The sequence below is a fragment of the Oncorhynchus mykiss genome, chromosome 32 (assembly GCF_013265735.2).
Source record: "Oncorhynchus mykiss isolate Arlee chromosome 32, USDA_OmykA_1.1, whole genome shotgun sequence".
NCBI classification, from domain to species: Eukaryota; Metazoa; Chordata; class Actinopteri; order Salmoniformes; family Salmonidae; genus Oncorhynchus; species Oncorhynchus mykiss.
The window spans coordinates 10190034-10203809 of NC_050572.1; the positions used below are offsets into that span (position 1 = coordinate 10190034).

At 46.4% G+C, this 13776-nt stretch overlaps 1 protein-coding gene across 2 annotated transcripts in view; it reads right to left on the reverse strand.

Annotated features, from left to right (window-relative positions):
• The window catches only part of LOC110514928 (upstream-binding protein 1), a 69688-nt gene extending 61632 nt beyond the window's left edge, over positions 1-8056 (reverse strand). The window contains exons 1-3 of one of the 2 annotated variants that reach the window (XM_036970820.1): positions 7828-8056; positions 4747-4963; positions 2565-2722 (exon numbers count right to left, since the gene is read on the reverse strand). In XM_036970820.1, coding sequence (XP_036826715.1) covers positions 2565-2722; positions 4747-4862 — 274 coding nt within the window. In that variant the 5' untranslated portion in view covers positions 4863-4963; positions 7828-8056. Of the gene's footprint in view, positions 1-2564; positions 2723-4746; positions 4964-6236; positions 6333-7827 lie in introns of those variants that run through there. The other variant, XM_036970821.1, reaches the window with a different exon arrangement.
• Positions 8057-13776: the final 5720 nt, after the last annotated feature.

Here is a 13776-nt window from a genome sequence, read left to right on the forward strand (position 1 = left end):
GTGTGTGTGTGTGTATATATACAACATCCCTTCTTGCTGTTGAGAGAGCGCTGCTAAGCATTACAGTGTGTGTGTGTGTGTGTGTATATACAACATCCCTTCTTGCTGTTGAGAGAGCACTGCTAAGCATTACAGTATGTGTGTGTGTGTGTGTATATACAACATCCCTTCTTGCTGTTGAGAGAGCGCTGCTAAGCATTACAGTATGTGTGTGTGTGTATATATATACAACATCCCTTCTTGCTGTTGAGAGAGCGCTGCTAAGCATTACAGTATGTGTGTGTGTGTGTATATACAACATCCCTTCTTGCTGTTGAGAGAGCGCTGCTAAGCATTACAGTATGTGTGTGTGTGTGTGTGTATACAACATCCCGTCTTGCTGTTGAGAGAGCTCTGCTAAGCATTACAGTATGTGTGTGTGTGTGTGTGTGTATATACAACATCCCTTCTTGCTGTTGAGAGAGCGCTGCTAAGCATTACAGTATGTGTGTGTGTGTGTATACACAACATCCCTTCTTGCTGTTGAGAGAGCGCTGCTAAGCATTACAGTATGTGTGTGTGTGTGTGTGTGTATATACAACATCCCTTCTTGCTGTTGAGAGAGCGCTGCTAAGCATTACAGTATGTGTGTGTGTGTATACACAACATCCCTTCTTGCTGTTGAGAGAGCGCTGCTAAGCATTACAGTATGTGTGTGTGTGTGTGTATATACAACATCCCTTCTTGCTGTTGAGAGAGCGCTGCTAAGCATTACAGTATGTGTGTGTGTGTGTATACACAACATCCCTTCTTGCTGTTGAGAGAGCGCTGCTAAGCATTACAGTATGTGTGTGTGTGTGTGTGTGTGTGTATACACACAACATCCCTTCTTGCTGTTGAGAGAGCGCTGCTAAGCATTACAGTATGTGTGTGTGTGTGTGTGTATACACACAACATCCCTTCTTGCTGTTGAGAGAGCGCTGCTAAGCATTACAGTATGTGTGTGTGTGTGTATATACAACATCCCTTCTTGCTGTTGAGAGAGCGCTGCTAAGCATTACAGTATGTGTGTGTGTGTGTGTATATACAACATCCCTTCTTGCTGTTGAGAGAGCGCTGCTAAGCATTACAGTGTGTGTGTGTGTGTGTATATACAACATCCCTTCTTGCTGTTGAGAGAGCGCTGCTAAGCATTACAGTGTGTGTGTGTGTGTGTGTGTGCGTATATACAACATCCCTTCTTGCTGTTGAGAGAGCGCTGCTAAGCATTACAGTATGTGTGTGTGTGTGTGTGTATATACAACATCCCTTCTTGCTGTTGAGAGAGCGCTGCTAAGCATTACAGTATGTGTGTGTGTGTGTATACACAACATCCCTTCTTGCTGTTGAGAGAGCGCTGCTAAGCATTACAGTATGTGTGTGTGTGTGTGTGTATATACAACATCCCTTCTTGCTGTTGAGAGAGCGCTGCTAAGCATTACAGTATGTGTGTGTGTGTGTGTGTATATACAACATCCCTTCTTGCTGTTGAGAGAGCGCTGCTAAGCATTACAGTATGTGTGTGTGTGTGTATACACAACATCCCTTCTTGCTGTTGAGAGAGCGCTGCTAAGCATTACAGTATGTGTGTGTGTGTATATACAACATCCCTTCTTGCTGTTGAGAGAGCGCTGCTAAGCATTACAGTATGTGTGTGTGTGTGTGTGTGTATATACAACATCCCTTCTTGCTGTTGAGAGAGCGCTGCTAAGCATTACAGTATGTGTGTGTGTGTGTATATACAACATCCCTTCTTGCTGTTGAGAGAGCGCTGCTAAGCATTACAGTGTGTGTGTGTGTGTGTGTGTGTATATACAACATCCCTTCTTGCTGTTGAGAGAGCGCTGCTAAGCATTACAGTGTGTGTGTGTGTGTGTGTATATACAACATCCCTTCTTGCTGTTGAGAGAGCGCTGCTAAGCATTACAGTATGTGTGTGTGTGTGTATATACAACATCCCTTCTTGCTGTTGAGAGAGCGCTGCTAAGCATTACAGTGTGTGTGTGTGTGTATATACAACATCCCTTCTTGCTGTTGAGAGAGCGCTGCTAAGCATTACAGTATGTGTGTGTGTGTGTGTATATACAACATCCCTTCTTGCTGTTGAGAGAGCGCTGCTAAGCATTACAGTATGTGTGTGTGTGTGTGTGTATATACAACATCCCTTCTTGCTGTTGAGAGAGCGCTGCTAAGCATTACAGTATGTGTGTGTGTGTGTATATACAACATCCCTTCTTGCTGTTGAGAGAGCGCTGCTAAGCATTACAGTATGTGTGTGTGTGTGTATATACAACATCCCTTCTTGCTGTTGAGAGAGCGCTGCTAAGCATTACAGTGTGTGTGTGTGTGTGTGTGTATATACAACATCCCTTCTTGCTGTTGAGAGAGCGCTGCTAAGCATTACAGTATGTGTGTGTGTGTGTGTGTATATACAACATCCCTTCTTGCTGTTGAGAGAGCGCTGCTAAGCATTACAGTATGTGTGTGTGTGTGTGTGTATATTTAGCGCATCGTTACGACGGTGTTCCAGGACAGGACTAAGTCACCTTGGTTTAGGTAGGTGAGGGTCTCGTCGTGTAGTTTGACGGCCGGGGAGGTGGCAGCACAGAGAACATACTGGAAGGGAGGGTTCAGACTGCTGCGCTCACGGTCTGAAGGAAGACTGGAGTCTTCCTGTTTAAAGATGGGCAGGGCCAGCACATCACTGGACAGAGACACAAAGAGAAAAGCATTAGGGCGAGGAAGTGGCCCTGTTGAAACAGTAACAGGACACACACACACACACACACTTGGCAGCAGCTCCGGACAGACAGCCTGTCCTCAGCTCACCCTAACAAGCCCTGGCACTAGTGGTTGGTGTGTGTGTGTGTGTGTGTGTGTGTGTGTGTGTGTGTGTGTCCTACATGCCAACAGAAGGAATGTGGTCATGCTCCCTGCAGCGGTTCAGGTTAATCGAGTTCACTTTGGAAAGAGTCGGCAGTCTGAAGACCAAGTTCATAAAACGCTCTAAGGTCAAGTCGAGCTGTAGAATACTGTGTTCCATAGGTTCCACTGCATGTTTTCAATAGCTTCCACCAATCAGATCAATGACAAGGGGGGGGGGGGGGGGGGGGGGGGGGGAGTAAATATGGAACAAAGGTAAGGAAAGAATAAATAATTGTTGAACTAAAAGGAACAGTCCAGTCTTATTAACACAGCTGCTTCAGACAGACTATTCTCCCTGTCCCACCCTAACCCAGCCCTGATGGCCCCTGCATGCCAGTCGCAGGGCCACACTCTGCACCGCTATCAAAGAAACGTCAGCGGGGTGTATTCAGAACTCGGATTCTGTTGCAAAACGTTTTGCAACAGAACATTTTTACTCCAAATGCTGTTGAGTTCCATTTTGTTCTTAAATGGAAGGTTGTACTTCAGTCGTGTCTCTCTTTAAAAAAATAATTAAAAAATAGAGTCTGGAGGAAGTTGAAGGAACCCAGGGCGACTTTGTTCCCCTTTAGAGAATCAATCATTTATAGATATGCAGCTTGTGACCATTCAGATTATTGTAACAGGAAACACGTGGAAACGACACAATTCAAATGAAACTACAACTTCCATTGAGGAACCCAACAGCTTTCAGGACGGAGAGCGTTTGGTAGTAAACGCTTTGCTGTGGAAAAAAAAAAAAACGTTTTGTTTACAGACTAAACGGTTTGCAACAGAATCGACGTAATGAATACACCCTTGCTTCCTGACACACGAGGAGCCATCTCCACTGGCTAGCTGAGACATTCTGTTCTTACGGAGCACCACAGCTGCTCTCTAGACATGGGAGACACTTAACACAGGATCCTGATAAGACAGCTGACAGTGCTGGGAATTCTTATCCCACAGAAACACAACATCCCAGACACAAACATCTGTGGGGAAGACACACACACATATTCTTACACTTAGGGAGCTGTTGTGGTGTCACACTGAAGTAAGAGCTGTGTCTGTTCCTGACTGTTCCATAGTGGAGGATCTGACTGGTACAGCTACAAACTCCCCCCCCCAGCATCCCAGCTGATTGCTGCCATAGCAACCCCACAGTTCCACCACACGGTGTCATCACTCCGAGACGTGCCACTGAGCCACTCAGAGAGAGTTATGGCTAGAAGGGATCCAACCTTTGTCACATTAACAGCAGGTTTGACTTTTCATAGCAGATTAGAATAATTAGGTTAAGCTGGAGGGGGGGGGGGGGGGGGGGGGGGGGGGAGAGCTTATCCCCACTCCCTCCCTGGGCTGTGCTGACAGGGTTTATGTTCCATGTATTCTGCTGATGCATCCTTTATGTGCCTGGTAGGCTATTAAAGCCCTCTGTCCTCCGTGGCAACCTGCTGTGACACCCCCCCCCCCCCTTCATCCCTACACACTCCAAAACAAACAACACCACACACCGACACAATACCACACAGAGGGGATGTGATACCACATACATGACTGTAATTCAGCTGGATGCAGTGTGTGTGTGTGTGTGTGTGTGTTGCGTGCATCCCCGCCAGGGGTTTAGGAGATCCATCTCCTGTTCCGACACACTGATATATAACTAGTTCTGTATGTATTGTGTATCAAGCGGTCTCTCTAACCTCATACTGTATATTGTGTATCAGGCGGTCTCTCTAACCTCATACTGTATGTATTGTGTATCAAGAGGTCTCTCTAACCTCATACTGTATGTGTTGTGTATCAAACGGTCTCTCTAACCTCATACTGTATACGCCAGCCCCCAGCTCCTGCCCGATGCCCGACAGACTGGCATCAAAGTCGTGTACCAGCCCTGACTCGATGGTGGCATCGTCCATCTTCAGCACCCAGGCCATGGTACCCAGCTCCTTCTCCTCCGCCTCTAGCCGAAGGGCCGCCAGCTTCGTCTCCGGGGAAGGGACTGCAGCCAGCAGGCTAATAAACCACTGCTGGTGGACTGGAGATGATGAAGAGAAAGTTAGCTAGCTAAGGTAACTAGCTAGTTGTTGTTGCGTTGGCCACTACTGGCTAAATAATTGTAAGTTACTGGTGGTTGGCTAAGAAGCTAGTTCGTTGCTTTTAGCTGACTAGCTATTGTAGCTAACTGAAGGCGAATTGATAGCACGCCGCACTAGCCCGATATCTCACCATAATATGACTGCAAGTGAAAGTAGCAATCTGGATTGATATGAAGCCAACAACCAGACTAGCTAGGTAAAGTTAGCAGGCTAAGCTAACAACCATCACAACGCTTTGAATAACAGCATGCTAAATAACTTTTTGCTCAAAGTTAGCTAGCTAAACCCTCCACCACTAATAACAAGCTACCTAGCTAACTGGGAAACTCCACGCCATTTAGATACAAAGTGATTTCTGTAGCAGGTTCGGAGAGCATTTTCGCTAACCCCTTTTCCTAACCTTAACCTCAGACTCTAGCCAGCAGATCCGACACGCTTGCTTACAGCTGCACTAGGGTCGGACAGGCTTCTTGTGTACATTGAGACATGGCAGAGCAGGAACGTGATATGGCTCCAAAACGTACTTCAATCCAGGGACGAGAAACGCATTGTACTTCGAATTGTATCATTATCCCAAATGTTAGACTGAAAACAGTGGCAGGTAGCCTGGATAAGTAACCGCAAGGTCGCTGGTTTGAATCCCCAAGCTGACTAGTTGAAAAATGTGTCTGTGCCCTTGGCGTCAGCTAAACGTAATATGCTGAAATCACTCAATATCTTGGTTGTTAAAATTCTACTAGTTCACCGAATTTCAGTTTGTGAGACAAAACAAGCAGTCATTGTATGGAGAATCATTGTACCATCTTTACCCTCTGTGAAATACATTCAGTGGCCAGTTTACTAGGTAAGCGAAAATGGTTCGCTCCTACACACAGTGAGTCACGTGGCCGTGGCTAGCTGTATAAAGCAGGCAGACAGGCATCGAGGCATTCAGTTACTGATCGATTTAACGTTAGATTGGGCAAAACTAGGTGACCTGATTGTCGATGCAAGGCGCACTGGTTCAAGTACCTCAGAAATGGCCGGCCTCCTGGGCTTTTTAAACACGACAGAGTCTCGGGTTTTACAGAGAACGTTGTGACAAACAAAAAACGACCAGTCAGCGGCAGTCCTATGAGTCAAAACAGCTCGTTACTGAGAGGTCCAAGGAGATTGTCATGAATCGTGCAAGCTAACAGAAGGGCCACAAACAGGTAAATAATGGCACAGTACCAGTGCTGTGCAGAACAGCATCTTGGAAAGCACACCTCGTCCGTTCTTGTCACGGATGGGCGATTGGCAGCAGACGAACACACCCGGTTTCCACTCCTATCAGAAAAAAAACCAAGAAGAAGTGGCTCCAGTGGGCACGCCATCATCAACACGAGACAATTGAGAAGTGGAAAAACATTGCCTGGTCTGTCAAATCCCGGTTCCTGTTGAGGCATGCTGATGGCAGAGTCAGGATTTGGCATAAGCAGCATGAGTCCATGGTCCTATCCTGCCTGTTGTTAACGGTACAGGCTGGTGGCAGTGGTGTGGGGAATGTTTTCCTGGCCCAAGTTATGTCCCTTGATACCAATTGAGCAACATGTCCATGCACTGAAGAATTCAGCCTTTTCTGGGTACTAGATTTTTATTGAATCTTTATTAGATGGGTCCACCTGTATATTTTATCCATAACCAAAAATATTGTATTTTCAAGCAGTTTGAAGCTGGTGTACAAAACTTAAAGTACAAGATGCAAAAAGTTCAAACTTAATCACGGGAAGCATAGAAAGTGTACATAGAACAGAGCTTCCGCTGCTTTCAATGAGAATTACAAGATCTATAACCCCCCTTCTCATCATATCCAATTACGATCTTGTCTAATCGCTGCAACTCCCCAAAGGGGCTCGGGAGAGGCGAAAGTTGAGTCAACCGTCCTACTAAACATGACCTGCCAAATCCGCCCGCTTAAGCCGGAAGCCACCGCACTAATGTGACGGTGGAAACTGTGACCGAAGTCAGCCTGCTGGTGCTTGGCCCGCCACAAGGAGTCGCTAGACCGTGATGAGCCAAGCAAAGCGCCCCCCAATCCAAAACCTCTTCTAACACGGACGACACTGGGCCAATTGTGCGCCGCCCTACGGGACTCACGGTTGGTTGTGTGACAGTCTGGGATCGATCCCGAGTCTGTAGTGACGCCTCAAGCACTGCGCCTATTACTCACAATATGTGAATTTAATTAGGTCGCCCAAAAAGTTATATTGCAGCTTTAAGCAAACTGCTGTATTGCACAACAAAGGAGATGATTGGCTGACTTCCATTCCAAAATGTCTTCTGCTATCTAACATGAGAACCAAAAGGACAGTTTTCCGGAAAACTAGCAGTTGTTCAATCTTCTCGGTGTATGAGTTGGGATAATGGGACAATTCGTAGTACAACACATTTGTCATTCCCTGGATTGAGGTACGTTTCCCGAGCCCAACTGCGCTGTGTCTTTTAATCTACATGGGGAAGCTGTCTGACCCTAGTGCAGCTGTAAGCAAGCGGTCGGATCTGCTGGCTACTCCTAACCTGATACGAAAAAGGGCACTAAAGTATGTCAGTTGCGTTAAAATTGTGTATTTCCCCTAGCTAACTAGCGCGAGTTGGCTCACTTGCTGTCCTCAAAAGTCAATTTTGCTGGTGACATCGTCGCAACCCCGAGCCCAGCCATAGCTAACTGGCAACATTACGTAAATGCAGGATGTTGAGTGCACACACCACATTCACACGCCATGTCCGTCTCAACTAGTGAGCTAGCATTAGCAGTCTAGTAGCATTATAAAACTTCACTTGCATTTGTTTCACGGATGTTAGGAATCGTCCTATGAGAAGCTCGCAGCCAGCGCTTCCTGTGCCCTCCGAAACCTCTCTCCTTTTTTCATCGCGGACTCGTGTGACCAGGGCTACAGTTCCCGGTCGGTTAAATAAGACTCTTTAACGATCAGAACAGTAGCGGTACACACATATGCAGGCAGCACGAACATGGCTTCTCATCAGACGGGAGCCCTCTCAAAACCTTGCGGACTGTCGCCAGCCGCAGGGGGAGATGTCGCGGGGCCAATCAGAAAGCCGCTCTATTGCCAAACGCACCCAGCTCAGCCAATGGGCTCAGTCAGAGCTTTTGCCAACCCCTTCTACGTTATAACGCCGATGTGACCAGTTCATATCATGTTCACTCACCCCATCACATAGAGACACATATTCACAATACACAAATGCATCATTCAAACGAGACAACAATACTCGGCTGATACAGACTAGCAGGCTCACAGGCTGGTACCCCTCTGCTTCCAGAGAACAGTGTGTTCCTACTGTAGAAAACAGAGGGGGGAAGATGTGTGTGGGTGGGTGGGTGGGTGGGGGGGGGAATGTGTGTTGGACCAAAGGCCAACAGCCAGATGTGAAGTCGGATGTATTTAGTGGGAATGATTGTAATGTGATTGTGATCGTCAGTCCTGCAATAGCAGAACTACCCACCCTTACCATTTTATGAGTTGATCGCGTTACATATTAACCTGTGAGTCGGAACACTGCTATTTACTTTGGCCACCAACATGCCTCACGCATTTGATAATTGGACTGAATCAAAATAGACAAGAGAATTCCATGAAGTTTGAGAGGAAATGTGAACGGGTTCAAGAGACAACACCCACTAGTGCCTGATCCACATTACTGGGTTGACCAGAACCCTTCTCAGCTGGCACTGGTGTTGCTTTCACGTTGTCCTTTCCAGCAGCACAGTTCCACGATGGTGGCTCCATAACCACACAGACCAGTCCAGTACAGTTTGGTTCTGGCCCTATGGTGTGAATCAGCCTTAGGTGTCTGGACCGAATAGGACCACACTGTGGTGCTGCAGCTGGTCTGGTGTGTCCCGGCAGAGGGCTGGGTGCTGCAGCTGGTCTGGTGTGTCCCAGCAGAGGGCTGGGTGCTGCAGCTGGTCTGGTGTGTCCCGGCAGAGGGCTGGTGCTGCAGCTGGTCTGGTGTGTCCCGGCAGAGGGCTGGTGCTGCAGCTGGTCTGGTGTGTCCCGGCAGAGGGCTGGGTGCTGCAGCTGGTCTGGTGTGTCCCAGCAGAGGGCTGGGTGCTGCAGCTGGTCTGGTGTGTCCCGGCAGAGGGCTGGTGCTGCAGCTGGTCTGGTGTGTCCCGGCAGAGGGCTGGGTGCTGCAGCTGGTCTGGTGTGTCCCGGCAGAGGGCTGGGTGCTGCAGCTGGTCTGGTGTGTCCCGGCAGAGGGCTGGTGCTGCAGCTGGTCTGGTGTGTCCCGGCAGAGGGCTGGGTGCTGCAGCTGGTCTGGTGTGTCCCGGCAGAGGGCTGGGTGCTGCAGCTGGTCTGGTGTGTCCCGGCAGAGGGCTGGTGCTGCAGCTGGTCTGGTGTGTCCCGGCAGAGGGCTGGGTGCTGCAGCTGGTCTGGTGTGTCCCGGCAGAGGGCTGGGTGCTGCAGCTGGTCTGGTGTGTCCCGGCAGAGGGCTGGGTGCTGCAGCTGGTCTGGTGTGTCCCGGCAGAGGGCTGGTGCTGCAGCTGGTCTGGTGTGTCCCGGCAGAGGGCTGGGTGCTGCAGCTGGTCTGGTGTGTCCCGGCAGAGGGCTGGGTGCTGCAGCTGGTCTGGTGTGTCCCGGCAGAGGGCTGGTGCTGCAGCTGGTCTGGTGTGTCCCGGCAGAGGGCTGGGTGCTGCAGCTGGTCTGGTGTGTCCCGGCAGAGGGCTGGGTGCTGCAGCTGGTCTGGTGTGTCCCGGCAGAGGGAAGGAAGTCCTCTGTGTTGTATGCCTGCCAGAACACGCAGCCAGTTCCTGTCACCTGATCCCAGTGCCAAACACTCCCTCAATCACTCCCTCATACTACAATTGTTACAACAGCTACAATTATTACTACTGCTACAATAATTACCACTGCTACAATTATTACTACAACTACAAGTATTACTACAGCTACAATTAATACTACAGTTATTACTACTGCTACAATTATTACTACAACTACAATTATTACTACTGCTACAATTAAAACTACTGCTACAGTTGTTACTATGGCTACAATTAAAACTACTGCTATAGTTGTTACTATGGCTACAATTAAAACTACTGCTACAGTTGTTACTATGGCTACAATTAAAACTACTGCTACAGTTGTTACTATGGCTACAATTAAAACTACTGCTACAGTTGTTACTATGGCTACAATTAAAACTACTGCTACAGTTGTTACTATGGCTACAATTAAAACTACTGCTACAGTTGTTACTATGGCTACAATTAAAACTACTGCTACAGATGTTACTATGGCTACAATTAAAACTACTGCTACAGTTGTTACTATGGCTACAATTACTACTACAACTACTGCTACTACTACCATTACTACTGTACCACAATTACTGCTACTACTACCATTACTACTGTACCACAATTACTGCTACTACTACCATTACTACTGTACCACAATTACTGCTACTACTACCATTACTACTGTACCACAATTACTGCTACTACTACCATTACTACTGTACCACAATTACTGCTACTGCTACCATTACTACTGTACCACAATTACTGCTACGTTCTGCTACTATAGCCCATTCTGCAGTTCCTTCTAAACACACATAAAGAGCCTAATACGAGGCTATAGTTCATCTTCAGGTAGAACCAGGTAGTGCCTGTAGGAAGTCTACACCCCCTTGAACTTTTTTCACATTTTGCTTCCTTAAAAATCTAAAAAAGGAATTATAGTTAGATGTTTTTCCCTCCTCTACATTTTCAAAGTAAACGAAAGTTAAAGAACATTTAACAAGTTAAGAAAAAAAAAAAAAAAACATAAATATGATAATTAGATAAGTCTCCACCCACCTGAGTAAATACTTGATGGAGGCAGCCATTACAGCTGTGAATTATTTGGAATAAGATTCTACTAACGTTGCTCAACTCTTAGGGCAACGTATATCCGTTGTTTTTGTCAAAATTGCTCAAACTCATTTACATTTGGTTGAGAATCACTGATGGAAAGCAATATTCAAACACTGATGAAAAAAAAATGAAAAAAAAGCTGATCAAGTCAAGACTGAGACTTGACCACTCAGGGACACAACACCTCTTTGAAAGTGATTCTAGTGTGTATTTAAGCAGAAAAAGTGTAGTTGTCCCACAGAAAAATTAAACCCTGTCTCAGGATTAGGTTTGTCAGAAGACTGAGGTGAGTTTTCCTCTTTTCCTGGCCTCCTTTCATAAGCATACCCATAACATGATGCTGCTACCACAATACAAAGGGATCAACATTGCATTCCCTCCATATTACTGGCCTGTATGATAAATTGAAAATAAATAAACCTGTGTTCAATTTTGGCATAAATTAAAAACTACAGGGTTGAGTCAAATCCAATACAACAGAGTGAAACCCTCTCTATTTTCAAGCATTGTGTTGGCAGCATCATGTCATGGGTATGCTTGTCATAGGCAGGGACTGGGGAGTTTGTTAGGATCAAAATAAATATGAAAGGAGCAAAGCCCAGGCAAAAAAATTTGAGGAAAACTCAACTCAGTCTAATGAAAACCTAACCCTAGAATAGTTTTATTTCTTTAGAGTGAGAATTACACATATTTTAATGCCAGACACCAGAATGGCTTTCCAAGAGGTGTTGAGTGTTCCTGTGTGGTCTAGTCTCATTCCTGACTTTAATCTGCTAAAAAAAAAAAAAAAAAGTAGACAAGGTTTGGATATTGTTGTCCATCAACGATTCCTAAACAAACCTAATGAGCTCGAGCAATTCTGACAAAAGCAATGGGTATACACTATATACAAAAGGTATACGGACACCCCTTCAAATTAGTGGATTCGGCTAGTTCAGCCACACCCGTTGCTGACACGGTGTATCAAATTCGAGCACACAGCCATGCAATCTCCAGTTCGTCAAGCTTATTCCCTGCTAAAGCTGCCTCGTCAACTGTAAGTGCTGTTATTGTGAAGTGGAACAGTCTAGGAGCAACAACGGCTGAGCCGCGGAGTAGTGGGCCACACAACCTCACAGAACGGGACCGCCGAGTGCTGAAGCGCTTAAAAATAGTCTGCCCTTGGTTGCAACACTCACTACCGAGTTCCAAACTGCCTCTGGAAGCAACGTCAGCACAATAACTGTTAGTCTGGAGCTTCATGGAATGAGTTTCCACGGCCGAGCAGCCGCACACAAGCCTAAGCTCATGGCGCAATGCCAAGCGTTGGCTGGAATGTTGTAAAGCTCGCCGCCATTGGACACTGGAGCAGCGGAAATTAGTTCTCTAGATTGATGAATCACGTTTCCCCATCTGGCAGTCCTACGGACGAATCTGGGTTTGGCGGATGCCAGAAGAATGCTACATGGCCGAATGCATAGTGCCAACTGTAAAGTTTGGTGGAGGAGGAATAATAGTCTGGGGCTAGTCCCCTTAGTTCCAGTGAAGGGAAATCTTAACACTACAACATACAATGACATTCTAGATGATTCTGTGCTTCCAACTATGTGGCAAGTTTGGAGAAGGCCCTTTCCTAATTCAGCATGACAATGCCCCTGTGCACAAACTGAGGTCCACACAGAAATGCTTTGTCGAGATCAGTGTGGAATGAACTTCACTGGCCTGCAAAGAGCCCTGACATCAACCCCATCGAACACCTTTGGGATGATTTGGAACACCGACTGCGAGCCAGGCCTAAACACCCAACATCAGTGCCCGACCTCACTAATGCTCGTGGTTGAATGTAAGAAAGTCCCCACAGCAATGTTCCAACATCTAGTGGAAAGCCTTCCCAGAAGAGTGGAGGATGTTATAGTAGCAAAGGGGGGCCCAACTCCATATTAAATGCCCATGATTTTCTAAAGAGATGTTTGACGAGCAGGTGTCTACATACTTTTGATGATGTAGTGCATGTTGCCCTAACAAGCTGACTAGACTGCCATGTTGATATCTAATTAAGATATTTCTGTATTTTTAAAATATTTTAATTAACTTGGAAAATGTTCAGGACGTCAGACTGGGGCGGAGGTTCACCTTCCAACAGGACAACGACACTAAACACCCAGCGAAGACAACGCAGGTGTGGCTTTGAGTGGCCCAGCCAGAGCCTGGACTTGAACCCGATCGAACATCTCTGGAGAGACTTGAAAATAGCTGTGCAGCAAAGTTCCCCATCCAACCTGACAGAGCTTGAGAGGATCTGCAGAGAAGAATGGGAGAAACTCACCAAAAACAGGTGTGCCTAGCTTGTAGCTTCATACCCAAGAAGACTCAAGGCTGTAATCCCTGCCAAAGGTGCTTCTTCAAAGTACTGAGTAAAGGGTCTGAATATTTATGTAAATTTAATTTTCCGATATTTTGTGTAATACATTTTCAAAAATGTCTAAAAACCTGTTATTGCTTTGTCGTTATGGGGTATTGTGTGTAGTCTGATGAGGGTTAAAACAACAATTGAATACATTTTAGAATAAGGCTGTAACATAACAAAATGTGGAGAAAGTCAAGTGGTCTGAATACTTTCCAAATGTACTGTATACTCAGTGTATATTCTACTTCAGGTAGACTGTATATTCCGCAGCTGCAGGTAGACTGTATATTCAGTGTATATTCAGGTAGACTGTATATTCCGCAGGTAGACTGTATATTCAGTAGCTTCAGGTAGACTGTATATTCAGTGTATATTCAGGTAGACTGTATATTCCGCAGCTTCAGGTAGACTGTATATTCCGCAGCTTCAGGTAGACTGTATATTCCGCAGCTGCAGGTAGACTG